Below are 19,036 nucleotides of genomic sequence, written 5' to 3'. Positions count from 1 at the left end.
AATCAATAAACCCATGCCTGCTCTGCTCTGGACACTTTTAATGAGGCTCTGAGTGAACTGTTCTAATCCTGTCTGAGCACAGATGAATTGCTCGTATTGTGATGACAGGATTATCAAAACAATAGTGACAAAGTTAGACAACAGGGAATGGTCAGGTGGACATTTATTGGGACATTTACTCCAGGGCAGCCACATTTACAGGTGATGTAAATACTGTGATGTAAATTGTGCATCAATCCATGATGTGCTTATCCACACAGTGCTGGCCCACAGGGAACATCCCTGATGCTGTTTTTCATAATAATACTTGTACACATATCACAAATACATGTCTCTACAGCAATTATTCCACATAAAGCATATAAATTCATATAAAACATTTTAAAATGTTATTAGACAGTGTATAGTACAAATCTAAAAGTAACACTGTTGTCAAAGCAGTCAAGTAACATTCAGCTGAATGAAGCAGGTCTCCACGTGGTTCAACAGGCCGTCAGACAACAGGAGTTCTGTTTGTAAAGTAATCCATGTTTTGACAGTAAGATCCAGTTATTGACCTAAATGGCACAATGAAGTCATGAGTCGTGCCTTCCGCGGCCACAGAAACATGAGGTGTTATTTTGTGAAGAACAAAGAGCGTGCTCCTTCAGTGAACTCACTCTTCAGTGCAAAAATACCATTCCTCCTACTATGGTAAGCCTGCTGTGCAAAATAAAATGTACAGTTAAAACATAAGGAAAGAAGTTTGTAATGCTATGCTACAGAAGCTATCGATCCAACATTATCGTGTGACTGCAGCAGTAAACCTCTAAGATCAAAGGCACATTAACATAATATTGCACTGATATTGTCCTGTGGCTGGACTTTAACATTGTACAAACTGTGGGTGTTGATGTAGGTGCAGTGAAGGTGTTACAGAACAGGCAGGTGTGAAGTATCATTAGTACTGCACAGTAACATGCTACTGCACACTGACGACAGAGGTGCTGTGGATGGACTCCATGAGCGCGGCCAGGCGGCTGCACAGGTCATGTGACACGTGGATCTGGATGTCGGGAGGATCTTTGAGCACCACTCTTTCCGCAGAACAGTCCAGGACTCGGGGCAAGAACTCCCCCAGCTTCACCTGCAGAGATTCTGAAGGACAAAGAGGAACGAACATGTTAGGCTGCAGTTGTATCATTGTAACTTTTATAGTCTTTTAAAGGAACAGGCCACCGTTTTTGCATACTGAGATATGACGATTTGATGTGTACCTGTCTGGTCTTTGTGAGTGCCCTCAGTCACACAAAACGACCAAAGATGTTGTTAGCATTTGGCATCTCCCAATATATTCCTATAGCTCCAAACAGGTGTGAACTTGGAAGCGACCACGCTCTTCCACGGGCACAAAAAAAAACAGACAGGTACGGATCAACTCGTCTAAGCTCAGGTAAGAACAGATCTCGTATGGAAAAACGGTGGCCTGTTCCTTTAAGGCAATATTAGTTAGAGACTCAGTTTTTATTGTGTTTTCGTTTCTTTTTTGTCTTGTTTTTTTCTGCTCCGCCCACTCCTGGAAAACCACTGACTTGTGACACTCTGACGGTTTTTACGTCATAGTGTCAACAGTCCCGGCGTCAAGAGGGGGTGTGAGGGGGCGTTGCCCCCTCACGGGTACAGTCCCGCCCCCTCAGTCAAAATGTAGTGTTTTCGTTTTTTAATATATTGTTTTCAGTCTATGATGTGTTCAAAACAACCTAAAACTCAGAAGAAACTCCACTGACTAATGAACAGTTTTGGAAATTCAAATTCTAGTTTCTAGTGGTCCTTGAACCCATCAGGCAACTGCTAACAATGTCATCAGTGCATCATCCCGCCATAAGGAGTAGCCTGTAGCTAGCAGCTATATTTTGTGTTCCAAACATTCGCACATGGCTGAAAAAGCCAAACATGACGACACCGTCGCCGTCCCTGCAGCCTTTCAGAAGCAACAGGAGAACCGGAGAAGCTGAGGAGCACCTGCCGAGGTGTGGGCGCGGCAGACCACCAGGACTCTTCAGGACTACGTAGTGAGTGAACGCCTTGTTTTCGTCTGTTTCTTAATAGTTACGTTGTGTTAAAGCAGGTATCTTTACTTGTGCCTGTGTGTTATTGTAACTTGTTATCACGTTTCTATGTGGCTTGTATTAAACAGTTGGGCTGCATACGTTTTCTCATACTATGCATGCGTACACGTCATCACCCCCCCTCGGTTTTCAGCTGCCCCCCCTTCTGTACTGAGCTGGCGCCGGGACTGAGTGTCAAACAGGAAGAGCCCGACGTCTGTAATGTAATGTGCCTTAAGGCCTGATTTTTGTCATTTCTTCTGTTGTAAGAAAGAAAAGAAGAAGAAGAAAACAAACAAAAAAAGGAAGTGCCCGAGGTGTCCGTGCTGCCCCTGCGGACAAAACAAACACACCCTCAGAGCGTCTGAACAGATGTCATGTTTGCACTGAAAGCTGTGTTTCTAAGCTACTCCGAACACGCCTTTTCTTTTTTCTTACCTAGCGATAATGTCACGGAGAAAAAGAAGCGCGTTTGGCTACGAGGACTTTATTCAACCATCCTAAAGAAGAGGCCACTCGTCAGAAGTTGTTTTTTCTCTCCGGGATTTGGCGACTATCAGCCAAAATAGTGTTTTTCTGTGACTGTCTCTGATGGATGTTTGGTGAACCTTCGACAGAATCAAAGTGGATTCACTTTTATAACCAATAGCGTTACCAATGTGTGTTAGCGTGTCTGTTAGCCTGTGTGTTAGCTTGTGTGTTAGCTTGTGTGTTAGCGTGTGTGTTAGCCTGTGTGTTAGTTTGTGTGTGTTAGCTTGTGTGTTAGCGTGTGTGTTAGCCTGTGTGTTAGTTTGTGTGTGTTAGCTTGTGTGTTAGCGTGTGTGTTAGCTTGTGTGTGTTAGCTTGTGTGTTAGTTTGTGTGTGTTAGCTTGTGTGTTAGCGTGTGTGTTAGCCTGTGTGTTAGCAGCGTGTGTGTTAGCTTGTGTGTGTTAGCTTGTGTGTTAGTTTGTGTGTGTTAGCTTGTGTGTTAGCGTGTGTGTTAGCGTGTGTGTTAGCCATTTACGAAACTGTGTTGCAAATGTCAACTCCTACTTATTGCTGTAATATTTATATTTCTTTTTTTGCATGGGCAGATCCGCTCGTAGAGAGGGGGCGGAGTTAACTGAAGCGTCATGTCTTTCGAGTTTGCAAAATACCCCCAGAAAATACTTATATTTCTCACAAAAATGAGTACTCCATAATGGTAGAGGTACAATATATCATATAAACGTCAATAGTTTACTTTGGGATGGCTATAATAGCATGATACAGATCGTTTAAGGCGGGGGTTAAGAGGTTGATTTAGTGACTTGCTTAAAAGCACAGTGTGTACAGTGCGTTGGAAGCGTCTCCAGCTGCAGCGTACCGTCCATGTCGTGACTCAGGCAGCAGCACCACTGGCTGCGGATGTTTTCCAGCGCGTCCCGCTCCTCCTGGCTCAGAGCGGAGTCCCGGCTCATCAGGTGCAGACAGGGGATCACCGACTCGTCCATAATGGCCAACGCCTCCTTCACTTTGTCCTCCTCACCGCTGCAGAACAACCGGGACGCGCTCTCGTTCAGCGTCTGGGGAAAGAAACAAAGACCGTGTGAATAATGTGCTGAAAGTCGGACTTCTACTCGGGTAACTACAACTTTTTACTCGTATTTGAGAATACAGCTGGGTACCATTACATTTTTTCTTTTTGATACCAGAAAAAATCTGAAAAAATGGGAATAATCTTAATTTGGGAGAATAAAGGGAAAATATTAGTGATAAAAAAGGAGCGAAAATGATGGAAACAAATTGGGAAAATGAGAAAACATTCAGCCAAAAATAAAGAAAATTGGGTGGAAAAAATGGGGCAAACTTTGAGTAAAAAAAAAAAGGGGAAAAAGTAGATTTTTATTTTTTTAATTAAGTAAAATAGTGGAAAAATCATTTATTTTAGCTGAAACAACCAAGTCACTTCCTTTAACTCTTAACTCCCACATGAACCCCGTTTGGCTTTACCCAAATCTAAAAGCTTCTTGGAAAAAGCGAGAAAACAGCCGACAAAACATGACAAAAAAGCAAGAATGAGGTGAATGAGGATCAAAAGAGCGTAAAAAAAGCGACGAGATTAAATGGAAAAGAGACAAAACAGGCGACAAAAACGAGATGTAAACGAGGATGAAAACAGCAAAAAAAAAGTGCAGGAAAAAGCGTAAAACTACGACAAAAACATGAGAAAAATGCGACAAAAACAAGATGGAAATGAGAATCAAAAGAGCAACAAAATCGAGACAAAACAAATGAAAAAGCAACAAAAATTGCAACAAAAACGAGATGGAAATGTTGATGAAGACGGCAAAAAAACATTAAAGAGGAACAAAAACGCATCAAAAATATGACAAAAAAGTGATAACAACGCAGCAACAACATGAGGATAAATGCTAGATCAGCTCCAGTCAAGAAGTTTTCAGATTTGGGTAAAGCTGTTTCTGGACTCACAGCATCAACACTTGGATCTAGAGACAGAAGATTTTTCGGTCCCTGCTTTTGATGCTTTGTAGTGCTTAAACCTTTTTTCTGCGCACTCCTGTTTGAGAATATTCTTTTGAAGTAGCTCGAGTTGTTTCAGCTGTCACTCTTGCCACCCCAGGTCTGGTTATTCTTCTTGTAGAAAAACTCACCGTGAGGCATTTCCGTCTGTAAACAGCGATGAGGGAATCATCCACTCCGCGTTTGGGCCCGTTCTTCCGGAGAGTGCAGTTGGTGTCGTAGGCGTGGGCCAGATACGTCAGAGCTTCCCTCATTCTGACAAACGGCAACAGAAATGGAAAAACTATTAAACGCACAGACTTTAAAAGGACTTTAAAAGGACTTTAAAAGGACTTTAATGGACGTAACTGAGCATTACAGTTACTTTGTAAAAGTAATCTGATTACAGATTCGTGATTACTCCTTTAAGAAGTAACATAGTTACTTTACTAATTACTTGATTCTAAAAGGAAGTAAATTAGAGTACAAGTTACTGTATTAGTTACATTCAGCAGACATAACCTCCCCTGCCTCAACATACAAATGCCAATACTCGCGTTACGGGAAGTGCATTTTTTACAGTAACATCCACAAAGCGCCACAGACTCAGAAAAGTGACATATTTCCATCTCTTTAATCCTCTGATGACACAGTGGCGCAGCAGTTAGTGCAAGTGCTTCACAGCTTGAAGGTCCTGGGTTCGATTCCCATCTGGAGGGGGCCTTTCTGTGTGGAGTTTGCATGTTCTCTCCGTGTCTGCGTAGGTTTCCTCCGGTTACTCCGGTTTCCTCTACCACTAAAAACATGTACAATAGGCCAGGGTGAATGAGGGTGAATGAGAGCTACAAGGCTACAATCCCGTGTGGTGTGTTCACTAACATGCACTGTCCCTACCAAATAAACCAATAAAGAAATAAATGGTCTCGAAAAAGTAACGTGTTAGATTACTCGTTGCTGAAAAAAGTAGTCAGATTAGAGTAATTTGTGCCTGGCATCACAGGTCGTAGGCATTTTAATGTTTTAAATATATATGAATTCTATGACCATGTTCATAAACAGGGCTGTTCTTGCGCAGTAACGGATCTACAATCTTAAAACAGCGTTAGAGGCCTGGATGCATCGGCTGTTTGCTGACCATTCACCAGAACATCTGGCGAAAATCACATGAAATTGTATGGAACTAGAGACTACCCTGAGCATCACCTGAAGAATCACAAGAAGAGACGAGAAGAGACAGAATAAATACAATAGCTTTAGAAACCACAACATATCCCGTCTTCATTGGGTCTTGTTCTGTATAAACCTGTTGCCTCTGTATTTCAGACTTTGTGATATTCCAGTCTTCTCTCAACAGTCCTTGAAAGATTTAAATGTGTGCTGTGAACATAACCCTGCTTTGAAAACCTAAAAGGACACGTTCCACTTACTTCCCGTTCTGGTAGTGCTCGAGGCCGGTGAGCAGGTAGACGAAGACGCTCTTGAACATCCTGTACTCGTCATGCCACAGCTGCAACACAAACACGCACCAAAATATTTACTCTGAACGCCATTAACTACAGTCGAAAGTCTCCAGGGGAATAAAACTACACGGAGTTTACGTCACTCAATGAAGCGGGACACAACCAGAGATAAAGGAACAGCTGTCCAATCAATGTGATGGATTTTACTCACAAAACATCCATAATTGGTGAAATAAAGTGCAGTGGAGTGAAAAAGAGCAGTACCAGGTATTCGTCCATGTCCATGTCGTCCGGTTTGATCATTCGCAGCTTGGTTCTGGCCTCTCTCATGATGCTGATGGACCTGAAGGACACAACAGGAAACAATCATCATAACAATGCTCATCTGCACATCTGCAATTCGTCCGCCAAATTTACTCCCGATTCAGTTTTTAATCTGACAACTAAATAGAAAGAAAAACGAAGCTTCCACTGTAAAAAGGTCCACTGTCATTTGCATAAGTTGCATGTAGTGCTAGAATCTGGACACTAGGTGGCAGAGTAAGCACATTATCCACATCCACGCTCTGTGTGATCTGGCACAGCTGAAGACGATTTGTTGTTTTATTGTCCACTAGATAATGATTTGAGAATTGTTCTGTTTGAGATAGTTTGTAGTAAAAATCCTGATTTGTTCTGGCTGTATACAGTAGTTAATTAGAGGTAACACTTTATTTTACACTACCCTTGATACATTGTACCTAACTAAATTTAGTACAATGTAATGGGTTCTGTCACAATGTGTAATAAGTTGTACCTATGGGTTAGATACACAATGGAATAATACGTATTTGTAGTTTGTAGGTACATAACTTAATCAGACATAATTCTAACTCTAACCCTAACCTTAAACCCTAACCCTAAGGGTCTCGTGTCCTATTATATTATGTACTTACAAAGTACTAATACAAGTTATTCCATTGTGTACGTACAACATAGGTACAAGTTATTACAGATTGTTACAGAGCACATGACATTGTACTAAATTTAATGAGGTACAATGCATCAAGGTAGTGTAAATTGAATAATAATATATGAGAAGAAAGCATGGACATTGAGCAGGGGCGGATCTAGAGGGGTGGAAGCGGCCTAGAAAAGGTCATGCCACCCCATTGATCTCAGCCAGGTTTTGTCCTTGTCTAAATTCTAGTCATCAACCCGGCACTTTATAAATGCATTGTTTCAAAAACTAGTTGCAATCCAGATCTTCAAAGCCTGATTCATTTATTTATTTATTTTTTGGTCACCGATGTGATGTTTCACATCTGCTCTAGAAGCTACTTGGGCGCTTACAGAGGCTCACTCTCAGTTAGTACTTTTTTGATGGGACAAAGATTTATAACAACTTTAGAGCTAAATAAGGAGCCAAGTGCTAACTCCTGTGGCAAAAATTATGATTTTACAAACTGAGTAAGAAACCCCTACTTATATTATGGTCAATGCTACTATTTTAAAGGGGCTAGATGCAAGTTGGTCATTTTATACTCACTACTGCCACCTCAGGTCATACGTGTAACTGTAATATGTCTGGGTTCATTCTACACATTAGAACATTGCTGGATCATGTAGGGGGAGGAAAATACTTAGTTTTAACATTTTTAAACTCGGTATACTAGTCCCTTAAACAGAAAAATTGCCATGTGATCAAGCTGAACTTGCGTACTCCTGCTGTAAACATTCTCCATTCTAAAATGTGTTGCCACCCCAGAAATTATCCCTGACCCTGCTTACCACCCCGTGATTTTCTTTCTAGATCCGCCCCTGACATTGAGACAGAAAGCTTTGTATCCTGGGTCTAAAGGATCAATGCTGTCTTCATGTGCTCTTGTAATCCTCATCTCCTATTTTCCACTGGGAAACTGGGAAATTCTGCCTCCTTCATGCACTCTGGTGAAGATGATCCTTTCCATTTGTAAAGTGGGAATTACGAGTGCACTGTGTTCAAGTGCTTTTGTGTCGTAGTGAGAGCGGTTTGTAGAGAAAGTCGTCTACAAACCGCTGAACTACTGCGGTTTGGATGGAAAAAGCAGAAGCCTATTTTTTACAAGAAGATAAGTGTGGAAAGAGACAATATTAAAATTCTAATAAAGCCCAGGATCAGTTGTGAGTACCTTTAATATACAGTAAAAAGCCCATACTTCATAGACTGCAATAAACACCCTAAACAGTTTGTACTAACTTCTGAGGCAGTGCATGTGTGTGTTTACCTCTCGTCGAAGCTGAGGTTGCGGTCTGTGAACTGTTCGAGCAGCGTCCTCTCGATGACGCGTTTGGGCGCCTTGTTCTGGAAGAAGTAAACGAGGCAGTGCTGCAGCCGCGAGTCCTCCTGCGACGTGGCCTCCTCCTGGGACAGCTCGTACAGCCGGTTATACTCCTCGTGGAAGGCCTGAGGGGGAGCAGAGAGATATAGTTCACAGTTTTGTAGGTATTTGGTGATAATAATCAGGGCGAAAAGGTAATTGTCCCCACAGCCTCGTGAGCCGTGAAACACCCACCTTGATGAGTCCGGCCTCGGGACCGTCCTGGTCAAAGATCTTCCGAGCCTTAGCAATGGCCAAGATGATTCCCTGCATGGCTGGAGTCAACATCATCTGAAAGGCAAACGTTCACTGTAATGAAAGGTGGCAAACTTACACTGAAAAAACATGCAATATTTAAATGTTAATCAATTATATATTTTACATCAGTTTTACTGGCAGTGGCAGCAATTATTTTTTCGTGTTTTTGCAGCACGTGGACAAAGCCTTTTCAGAAATTTGCTGTTGTTATTGCAGTTTTAATTTGGAAATGGAAAAGCCAAGTTTTGTTTTGCAATTGTTTTCTTGAGTAACTTTTTGAAGAGCTTGCACTTCATAGAGTTTTATCATATGGTACTTTTTACATCTACTGGAGTAAAATTATAATCTTTACTCTTACTTGAGCAAAATTAATTGTTACTTTTTCCCCTGTGAGTAAATATTTAAGCGGAAAATGCTTCATTTTGATCTATAAAGCAGATGTAGATTGTCTCGTGCATCTTATTCTTTGGAATGATTTTGTTTTTTCTGCATTTTCATGCCAATTTCTGGGAATTTTCTTCGCTTTACTACATTATTTTTTGTTTTGTTTCACACAATTCATGGCGTCATTGAAAATAAATAAGACTTTTTTGCTCAGTTACTCACTAAAACTTCCTAAAGCAACATTTTCTCCAAGTACATTTTTACTTTTACTTGAGAAATTGTTTGGGTCGCTGCTTTTTACTTTATTTTGACTGTACCCACCGCAAAAAGCAGAGGGAAATGAAGAACACTCTCCCTTTGCCTAAAACATCCCATTATAGATGTGCAGCTGGTTTCATAAAAAACCTCTACAAACCGAAATGTTCTGAAATATATGTGATTAAGCAGCTCTTTTTCTATTTTCCTCACAGTGAGTATTGTAAGTACTCTCTCGTACCTCCTCATTGTAGCCGTCGGCGTCTGCTCGGACCATGATGCGGCCCACGTTGGGGATCTCCACCTCGGACACCTCGTTCTCGGGCTGTGGTCTCTCTGTCGGCGCCTCCTGGTGGTGCGTTTGCGGCGGCTGGTTTTCCGCAGCGCTGTCTGAAGCCTCCTGGTCGGCAGAAGCAGAAGCAGCAGCCGTAGGGTCAGGGACGGTCACCTCAGAACGCTCCTCCTCCACCAGGACGTCCGAGGCTTCTTTCGTCGACTCAGCTGCTGGTTCAGGAGCAGAGGCCTGAACACAGTCAAAGCATTTAGTCCGGTGCGCTGTCGAAACGAGCTGCTTGTGGAGCTGCTGGTGTTGCAGCGCAGGTGCAGAACTATCGGCGCATTTTCAGCCTTCGAGTTAAGCTTATTCGCCATAATAATTAGGCTAAATATTCTGCAATTAATTAGTAAATGCGAGAGCTGTTAACATCTTAACTCCCGCCTGAAACGAGAGCATTTTCTCTAGTTCAGCTTTACCCAAATCCTGTAGGCCAGTGTAACACCTCATTTGAAAGCTAAGATCTACAAAATTCATCTAAATGGATCTTTTTCCTCACATCATCAGATTTTTTTCCATCTTTTTTGGGGGGGGGGTTTCAACTCATTTTTGTCATTTTTTTGGTCATTTTTTTGAATTTTTTTGGGTCTTTTTTATGTCATTTCTTTAGTCATTTTTTGTCATTTTTTTTTACATTTTTGTCACATTTTTTTCGTCACATTTTTGTCTTTTTTCCGTCACTGTTTTGTCAAAGTTTTCTCACTTTTTTGTCACATCTTCATCATTGTTTTTGTCTCAGTTTTGTTGCTATTTTCACACCTTTTTTCCAGAAGCTTTTGGATTGGGGTGAAGCCAAACTGGAGAAAATGTGCTTGGTTCAGGTGGGAGTTAAGGGGTTAAAACAATCGCACCGTCAAGATAGCTGTCTGTTGAAATGTAGGCTTTAAAAAGTTAAATCTGTACGAGAAACTAAGAAGCAGCTCAGCCCTGATGTGACTGGAAGTTCACCATTTGACAACTATTATGAGGAAGCTCTCGGGATATCAAGTGAAACATTGGCATCGTCCCAATTTAACAGTTTTAAACCTAAAGGTTAGACTAAAGCTGAGAATAAAACTGAGAATTTACACCATTACATTAATAATGTAAATAGAAATACAGATGAGAAAGAGAGAATTTCACCGACACTGAAACAATTGCCATAGGCTACACTTTTGGGGCACCATACTCCTGGTATCAAAAATATTTTGGCACTTGGCACATCCAGGCACAAATAAAAGTATAACATGCATTTTTGAAGTAGGATTACTTCTCAGCTCTCGCTGTTATCCACATGATAATCCACATATTTAATATTTTTGGTATTCTCTGCATTAGCGTGAAATTTGAAGTGTATGGTCTTATCACGTTCTGAGATCATTGGAGTCAAATGCTATTAGAGGCTAAAATGTCACATTTTTCATACATTCCCTGACTTTAGAAGGCGATTACTCACTAAGTGCAAGGGGTTTGTTTGTGGAACTTTTTGTGGAAGAAGGTTTTACTTAATAAAAACATAATAAAAAGTATTTCCAATTTCCTGGAACGGAAGTCAATTTCTAGGCACTTTCTGAGACCAGCCTATGACCAATAAGGCACACAAAACATCTGCTCAAAGAAAACATCTATTATGGCTCTTGTTTTTGTTTTCTAAGCCAAATCAGCCACACTTTAGGCCACCAAGACAAAAACTCAATAAATGTCTCATCTGTAACCAGTCGAGTCAAGTTCAACAATCAAAGCTCTGTAACTCTCAAGGTCCTGAGCTTTCAAATGATGTACGGCATCTCCACATTTACTTGGATTAATGCGACCCAAGTTCATCTGTAATTAATTATCAAGCATGTAAATAAATCTGTTGACAAATACTTTCTATGACAGAGCAGATCGACCGCTGGCGCTGTTTACAAGGTCGCTCTGCTGTCAGACACATCAGGTGATACTTTTCCGCCCGTGACCTTTATCATTATCTCCGTTACTGTACGCGGCTCCTGGCATTTGGGTTTCCTCTCCATCACTATGTGGGGAGGTAAATTTAGATCCATGACCCATATGTGCCGACCGCTTTAATGTGGCCTGGTATTCCTGACCCACATCTCGATCCTGACTTGGTAAGAGACTAAATAAATCGACTGTTTATGACAGGGGTGCCCAAAGTGGGGCCCGCGGGCCAATTTTGGCCCACAGGAACAATTACACTGGCCTGCTAGAGAGTGACCTACTTTTGAGCTACTTTGTCTCCCATTCATTCTCGATGGTAAATATGGATGCAGTACACTTTTTGGCCACCAGCGTCAAATTGGGGGCGCTGTTTCACTCCTTTCGTAAACATTGTTGTAGCGTCGTGGTAATTATCAATCACAGAGCGTTGCTGTAACACATTAACTTTACTATTTTTCCAACTTTTATTGCAAACGTTGTTGACATTAACAAAGGTCATGTTAAAAATTCACTTATAAAATATTATATGCTGAACTGACGCGTTAAAAATTAGTTAACAAATAAACGAGGTAAGTCACTGTAGGTACTGTAGATACAGGTGTTGTTGTTGTTTACATTTTTGCACTATATTGCTACAATTGTTGATTTTGTTCAACTAAAACTAGGCTTTTGCCATAGTTAACATTTGTTTTAATGTAGCATGTTATTTGCAGAGACAGAATTAAATGCAAATATACCAAAAAATAAAATAAAGTAACTATTATTATTTGTAGCTATGAGTATTTCACGCTTGACATTGCCGTGTTTGGCCTGCGAACCTGAGGCACTTTTCATTTTGCCCTTAGGAGACAAAAAGTTTGGGCACTAATGGTTTATGACTTGAGCAGCAGTGTGAAATCAAGGAGACACAGTCCACACAAATTTAAAATCACCGTCACAAATTCGGTCATTCGCTCATAGCTCCATGAAGCGATGCCACACGAACAATACTATTCCAAACACTTTCGGACGGACTTAACGCATAGCTTTAGTAGGCTGTGAGTAAAAACAGACTGATCTAATGAGCTGTGCAGATGCAGAAGGGCAGGTGGGCGCTTACCGGGCACTGCTGCTCCTGCTCAGTTGAATCGGAGCCTTGGCTTTGCTCCAGACTGTCAGGGACTTGTGAAGGGCTGTCGTCTGGCTTGCTCTCAGGAGCCTCAGGGGGGTCTGCTGAAGTTTCTGAAGATGGAAATAGACAAATGTGTTGATTCGTTCAGTGGAAAGTCCCGGCCTGTTGTTCTGTTTACATGTCAAGCTTCGCCAGGCTTTGCAGACAGAAATAAAGGAAGTGCTTGAATTAACAGAATTTGTGCTAAGTCTGTTTGGACTTTATTATTTATTACCAGTGGGGCAAGAATTATTTTTCTTGCCTTTGACTTTTCTTGTCTCAGTGGGTTTTTGTCTTGTTTTAAATGTTCAACGTTTTTATTTTTATTCCAAGTGACTTTTTCTTTTGGTCAAACAGTCCAAACCTACTCAAAATCAGCTTAAATTCAAGCACATTTCAAGCCATTTATTGAAGATAAAATGGCATTTTTCCCAGTGTTGGTTGTCCCAGCACAAAGAGCAAGTTGTGCTTCTGTATTTAACGTATTTACAAATGAGGAGCTCCTGCTACAAATCAAGACTAAATGAAGAAACTTGACAGTTCTTCATTTAAAAAAGTTCTTCACAGTCACAGCGATAATACTGGCTTATACTACGCTTTTCAAGCCTGTATTACCAGGTTTCTCAAAGCGCCACACTGTGTAAACGCTGATATTTTCACCAACATTTCAACACAACATACTGAACCATTGTCATCTTTTATGCAATGTGTGAACATAATCATAATCATTCGGTTTTATGTTTCTAGACAACAAAATATTCAGTATGTGCAGTGAAATCATCGTTCAGTTACAAGTATTGTAAAACAATACCTGTACCTGTACCTGTAGCTCCACATTATTACTTTTTTGCCACCCCTGAATTCTAGTGTAATATCCTGTGTGTAAAACTAAATTCATGTCGGCTTTAACTTGAGTTTCTTTTATAGTTTGTTCACGCCTCGTCTCATACCTTCTCTCTGCTGTGCCTCAGATTTCTCTTGCGTCTCCTCTTCTTCTTCTGGCTTTATGTGTGTAACTTGCTCCTCTGCAGAATCGGCCGTTTCATGTGCATTTGTCGATATTTCTTCTTCTCCTTCTTCCTCCTCCTCCTCTTCTTCCCTGGGTTTCGGGGGCTCGGCAGACGCCCCGCTGCTCTCGCCCTGGGGGGCGGCAGCCTGACAGAACTGCTCCTCCCACTCGCTCAGCTCCTGCTGGAACCAGCGGTTGTCCTCGTGGACGTAACGGCGCAGGACGGGAGGCAGCGAGTCCATGCCCACGAGCGGCTGGCCCGTCTCGTCGTCGGTGTCTTCTGAAGAGGGAGACAGAGGAAACTTTCTTTTTCTAGGGCATTTGACATAGTTGGAAGTTGGATGATTAGAAGTACGTTTATAGTAAACCAGAAATCGTGAAAAAAGAAGGTGATCATGTTTGCGTGCGGAGAAACCGTTTATCTTTTAGTTATTGTGATATTAGGACACAGACCTGTGATGAGTTGTGGCATCCTGTCGTCGATGTACATGAGGCAGTAGGCGCTGGCGTTGGTCATGCCGCCGAACGAGTCCCTCTCCAGCTCGTCCCAGGACGACTCGCTCACGTGCACGTCGTTGTACTTGAGCCAGCGCTGGTTGGCGTGGTCGTAGATGTAGGCCCAGTAGTGACCCGCAGAGGCCTGGCCCTCGTGCACCAGGACGGCGTGCAGCCTGTAGGGAACCTGTGGATGACACAGACTCAGTACAGAGTGGGTTCTTAGTTATATGTTATCCTATTATAGCTAACTGTTGGACCCCAGGAAGAATAGCGCCAGTTTGGCTGCGCTAATGGGGATCCTTTCAATAAACAAAAACATAAACACTTTTGGTATCACAGGCATATTCCATATTTTGGGTCCTCTGTATAGATATACATACATACATATACATATCTCAGTATGGAACGGTGGCCTGTTCCTTTAAGACTTTAAAGAGAAGATGGGGGTTTATTAGCAATATGCTAACTCCTGACTATTAACTATTATTTTAATGATTTTAATGATTGTTGATTTATAAAGTTTCAGATATGTATTGTTGTACACTATATATGACGCATTTTACAGTACTCTTATTTGCGTAATAGTATTTCTGGGCCTGACGTTGCCCCCTGACATCGATGCTAATATTAATTATTTTTGAAAAATCTAGCGTTGAATGAAATAAGTTTTGTTTTTGTATGATGCCGTTCATGGTCGTACCTGACAAAGACTGTTGTCCGAGTACATTCTCTCCAGCTCCTGGGAAACTCTGTCGATGTTGGCTTTAAGCTCTGAAACAACACAACGGGTCAAATACAAAACTCCTGCAAACACCGGTTTTGTCTCGGACTCAGAGACCGACCATTGATGTCGTTCTCGGCCTCGGTCCTCCAGCGCTGCAGGCAGGTCTTGACGTGGTGCAGCTCCTCCTCCGTGATGCTGTGGGGCGCGGGGTGAGGGGGGCAGTCCACCAGAGGCCTGCACTGGGTGAACGGCTTGTAGATGGGCGTCCTTTGGCAAGTGGAGACGCCCGCACCCAGACTGTCAGACACGTCCTCTGACTCACTGAGGAAACAAATTAACACAATCACATACAGAAAAATATGTGCAGTGTTGTCAAAACGATGAGGGAGAAGGCACATTGTTTTCCCCCTTTTGTCATTTTATAAGTTATTTCTTCAGGACGTGAAATAACAGGAAGCAGCAAGTTCAATGTAATGCTTTTTAATGCCTACATACTATATTTTTAATGCCACGAATGCAAAATAATCTTGATATATTTCATTTTGTCAGATTTGTAAACAGTCAATAAAACAAGGGAATGAGGGAAAGTTTCATATTCAAGACTTTGTTTTTCTATTTTTGACAAATGTAAGCAGAAAAATAATTGAGCGATGTCATTGAGTGGGTTTTGTATAAAGTATATTTTCTTTTCCCGATAATGACTAGCGTTCCTTACATTATCCTGCTTATTATGCGGCCATTTGCCAACTGAACACACACAACATAAACTTCATAGACTTTTATGAAGGTCGAAAGGTTTATTTAATGATTTCTGCGGGAAATAGTTCCCAGTTTGCATGGTGTTTGGCAATGTTTTTTTTATGATTCCAGGCAGTGTGGCTAGGCTAGTAGCAGCTAGGCTAGCTACTGATTGCTAGCCTCGCTACTTAGTTGAAGGTGCAGTTGGAGGAATGGTGGTGAATCTCTGGGTAAGTTGAAAGTCGGACTCCTGTTAACTTCACGAGCGATTCCCCCGACTTCTTTCGCAGAGACGAGGACAGAGAGACAGCGTCCTCGACTACGTGTGGAGTGATATGTAAGACCTGTATTACAAGCACAAACTCTGTTGCCATTGGCAGCGTCACTATTTTTTTCAGAGGTCCTCTATCAGAATATAATGACCGGTAGAATGTTGGAAAATCTCATTCAAATCAATGGAGCGCTCTGCTTGCATTGTGAAGAGCCGTATAATAATGACTTTAAAGGCCTTCATTTTGGTATAAATAATTTAAAGAACAAAAACAACAAAAATGACAAAAACGAGATGAAAAGCAACAAAATGGTTACAAAAAAGCACTAAAAATACGCCGAAAAAGTGACGACAACGCAAGGAAGGTCAGTTTTGGAAGCCTTGGCTTTCAGATGGGGTTGTTACACTGGCCTATAGGCTGTAAGCTTAAGTTTTGGGTAATGCTGAACTGAAGAAAATGTGCTGGGTTCACGCGAGGGTTAAAGCAGTACTCATGCCCCTAGAGGCCATAAGCGCCACTGCAGGTGTCGTAGCATGTTATGATTTTTTACTCATTAATTGTCTGTGTGAGTAAATACTACGCTGACAAAAATGACAAAGGGACAGAGGGATATCGTACATCCAATTACACAATGGAGATCATTTTTTTCCCTCAAACTTGGCTGTAAATACTGTTTAAGTGGCGCTAGCCCGCAGTTAGCTTTGCACGTTAGCCTGTTAGCGTCTTCTTTGTGATGCAATTAGTGTGTATGGGTGACTCCGACCCGGAGCAGGGAAAGCTGCAAGTGTGGTTTTCTGACCAGGGACACCCCCAGAGGGACTACGAAAAGGATTTATTGAGGTAGAAAAGTTACTTAGTACTGCTCTAAGAGGTTAATAATGTAAAAGCATTTTGTTCAACATTAAAACTCATCACAAGCTTCTTCAACTCCCAAAATTCCTCTTGCATTGTGTAGGAAGTTGTTCAAGATGTTTTAGCTTACATTATTGCTCGTAATGTTTCGTACATGATATCATCGTCAATATTAATAACTACAGTATTAGTAAAGCATGAGTATTTGCTAAACGCTCACAGAGGACCTCGGTTAAACCCCGCTCAAAGGTCAAAGCTAAATTCAGCTGTTATTGTGACGGGTTTATGACGCTCTGGAGGGTCGTGCCTGTGAAGCCCACCTGTCTCTGCAGAGGCTGTCGCTGAGGGGGTGTGCCAGGGGCGTGGGGGAGGGGGCGGCCGGCCTCAGATCGTCCGCGGGGGAGACGTTTGTGGGCTTGGTGGTGGCGAACTCCAGGACAAACTGAAGCATGTCGGTCAGGGGGTACTTGGTAGGTCCCGAGCCATAGTTTTTGTAGCTGCAAAAACACACACACAGTGACTTTTTGCAGATTGACTTTTCCTCCACTTCATGTGAAAGATAATACTTTCTGCTCCACTACATTTCTACAGAGTCAGCGCCTTAGATCACTTCGTCCACAAGTTTGGTGTCGATCCAATCAGTTATTTATCTGCGCAATGTGTCACTTAAATTTCTCAAATTCCCGCCTGTCATTCGACCACTCTCAGCTCGAAGTAACAGCGTTTAGTGCTGATTCTGCACAACTTGGTTCTGTTTCTGCTCGTGTGTTTTGTGCTCTTGTAGAAAGCCATTTATAAACTTTGACCCTGGAGAAATTATTTGGTTAATCACAAAACGTTGGCTGCCAGCGTCAAGACATTTCCAGCTGTCTCAATTTATCTTGAGTTTTTAAACAGTAGGTAGGTGCAAGTCAAAGCGTTCTGCTCAGTGTATTTTTCCTATAGTCGTTAGCATTAGTCACCAAACATAAAAAATTATGCAGATGTTTTCACCTGTTGTCAACCCATCAGCCACATTTAGGTCAAAGCCTTAATTTTACTTAAAGAGGGGGTATTATGTTTTTTTCAATCCCATAGCACCAGTCTATATCACACTACAATGATGACGAAAACCTTCTGTTGGTCTGTAAATGCAGTAAATTAGAATAACTGCCTTGTATAAAATTGCTCTCTCAAAATGGCTGTAGTGAATGTCTTGAAATAGGCCTCTGTCTCTTTAAGAACCTCTGACCCCTTTCCGACACGCCGCCTCCACACGCTGTCTGTGGCATCAGTGGGGAGGGGTTCTGCTGAGGAGCAGTGGTTGGTTACTCGGCTGGTGACGAAAGGTCGGAGGCGTCTCCAGGAGGTGGGGGCGTTCCAAGGAGGACTCAGGCAAACCTATCCCTAAAATGGCTGCCATCAAAGTCTTTACAGATTACTCAAAAATACGTGAATGTGCCAAGGCAACACTTCAGGCACGTTTTTAATGAGGGAATGACATGATGTAAAGCTTGAAAAAGTCGGTTTTGCATAATACCCCCCTTCAACATACAAATTAGCGTGTAAAAGTGTCCCTCTGAGCTAAATGCTAAAATCAAATTCACACATCCATTTGCCACTAAACAACAACAATAGACCAAAGAAACCACAGAAATTATATAAATGCCATGAAAAAGACAAAGCATACCTCACCACACTTTAGTATTATCTTCCTTATCCATTTATATGGAGATAGAACGTTCAATTTGGGCCCGGGGATTCAATTGGCTAACAAAATGTTTTCATTGGTTTTTATCTTCCTTTATGTGTGAAAAAATAATTTTATTTTGAAAAACAGCATCTCCTGGAAACACCCACAAATGGTAACGTTTGAAGCAGGGGGGAAACAAAGATCTATTCCTACACCACTGCTTCAACAAAAGTTACATTTTGGATGTTTTGTTCTACCAAATAAAGATACAGAGATATGGAGAGGGAGTGAAATGGTTCAAACAGCCCTTAAATACATAAATAACGGAGAATGCTAACATGCTAACTGCTAGCTTCCAGTGCTGGTTTTTCGCCTCTTCTTGGACAATCTGCTTCATTTTCTAAAGCACGAATGATACAAAACATCCACCAGGACCCGATTTTGACTCGACTTAAAGCAGAACTAATTAGCTCGTGCCCCTTGAGGCCATAAGTGCCACTGCAGGTGTCGTAGCATGTTGCGTTTTTTTTTTACTCATTAATTGTCAGTGAGAGTAAATACAAAAGACAAAGAGATATTGTACATCCAATTACACAATGCAGC

The 19,036-nt window shown here is 41.7% G+C and overlaps 1 protein-coding gene across 1 annotated transcript; it reads right to left on the bottom strand.

Moving 5' to 3' along the window:
- Window positions 1-909: 909 nt before the first annotated feature.
- usp28 (ubiquitin specific peptidase 28) lies at window positions 910-18,464 on the bottom strand (the record flags this gene model as incomplete). The annotated part of the gene is made up of 15 exons (XM_079566683.1): window positions 910-1,137; window positions 3,433-3,631; window positions 4,721-4,844; window positions 5,996-6,075; window positions 6,293-6,371; window positions 8,275-8,453; window positions 8,563-8,658; window positions 9,506-9,787; window positions 12,618-12,739; window positions 13,619-13,957; window positions 14,131-14,359; window positions 14,876-14,946; window positions 15,018-15,220; window positions 17,082-17,258; window positions 18,436-18,464. The coding sequence occupies 15 exons, from the start codon at window positions 18,462-18,464 to the stop codon at window positions 962-964; spliced, it is 2,385 nt and encodes a 794-aa protein (XP_079422809.1). The 3' UTR covers window positions 910-961.
- Between the last annotated feature and the right edge of the window lie 572 nt (window positions 18,465-19,036).

This window comes from Gobius niger (assembly GCF_951799975.1).
Source record: "Gobius niger genome assembly, chromosome: 11".
NCBI classification, from domain to species: Eukaryota; Metazoa; Chordata; class Actinopteri; order Gobiiformes; family Gobiidae; genus Gobius; species Gobius niger.
This window is presented reverse-complemented; position numbering and strand designations above follow the sequence as displayed.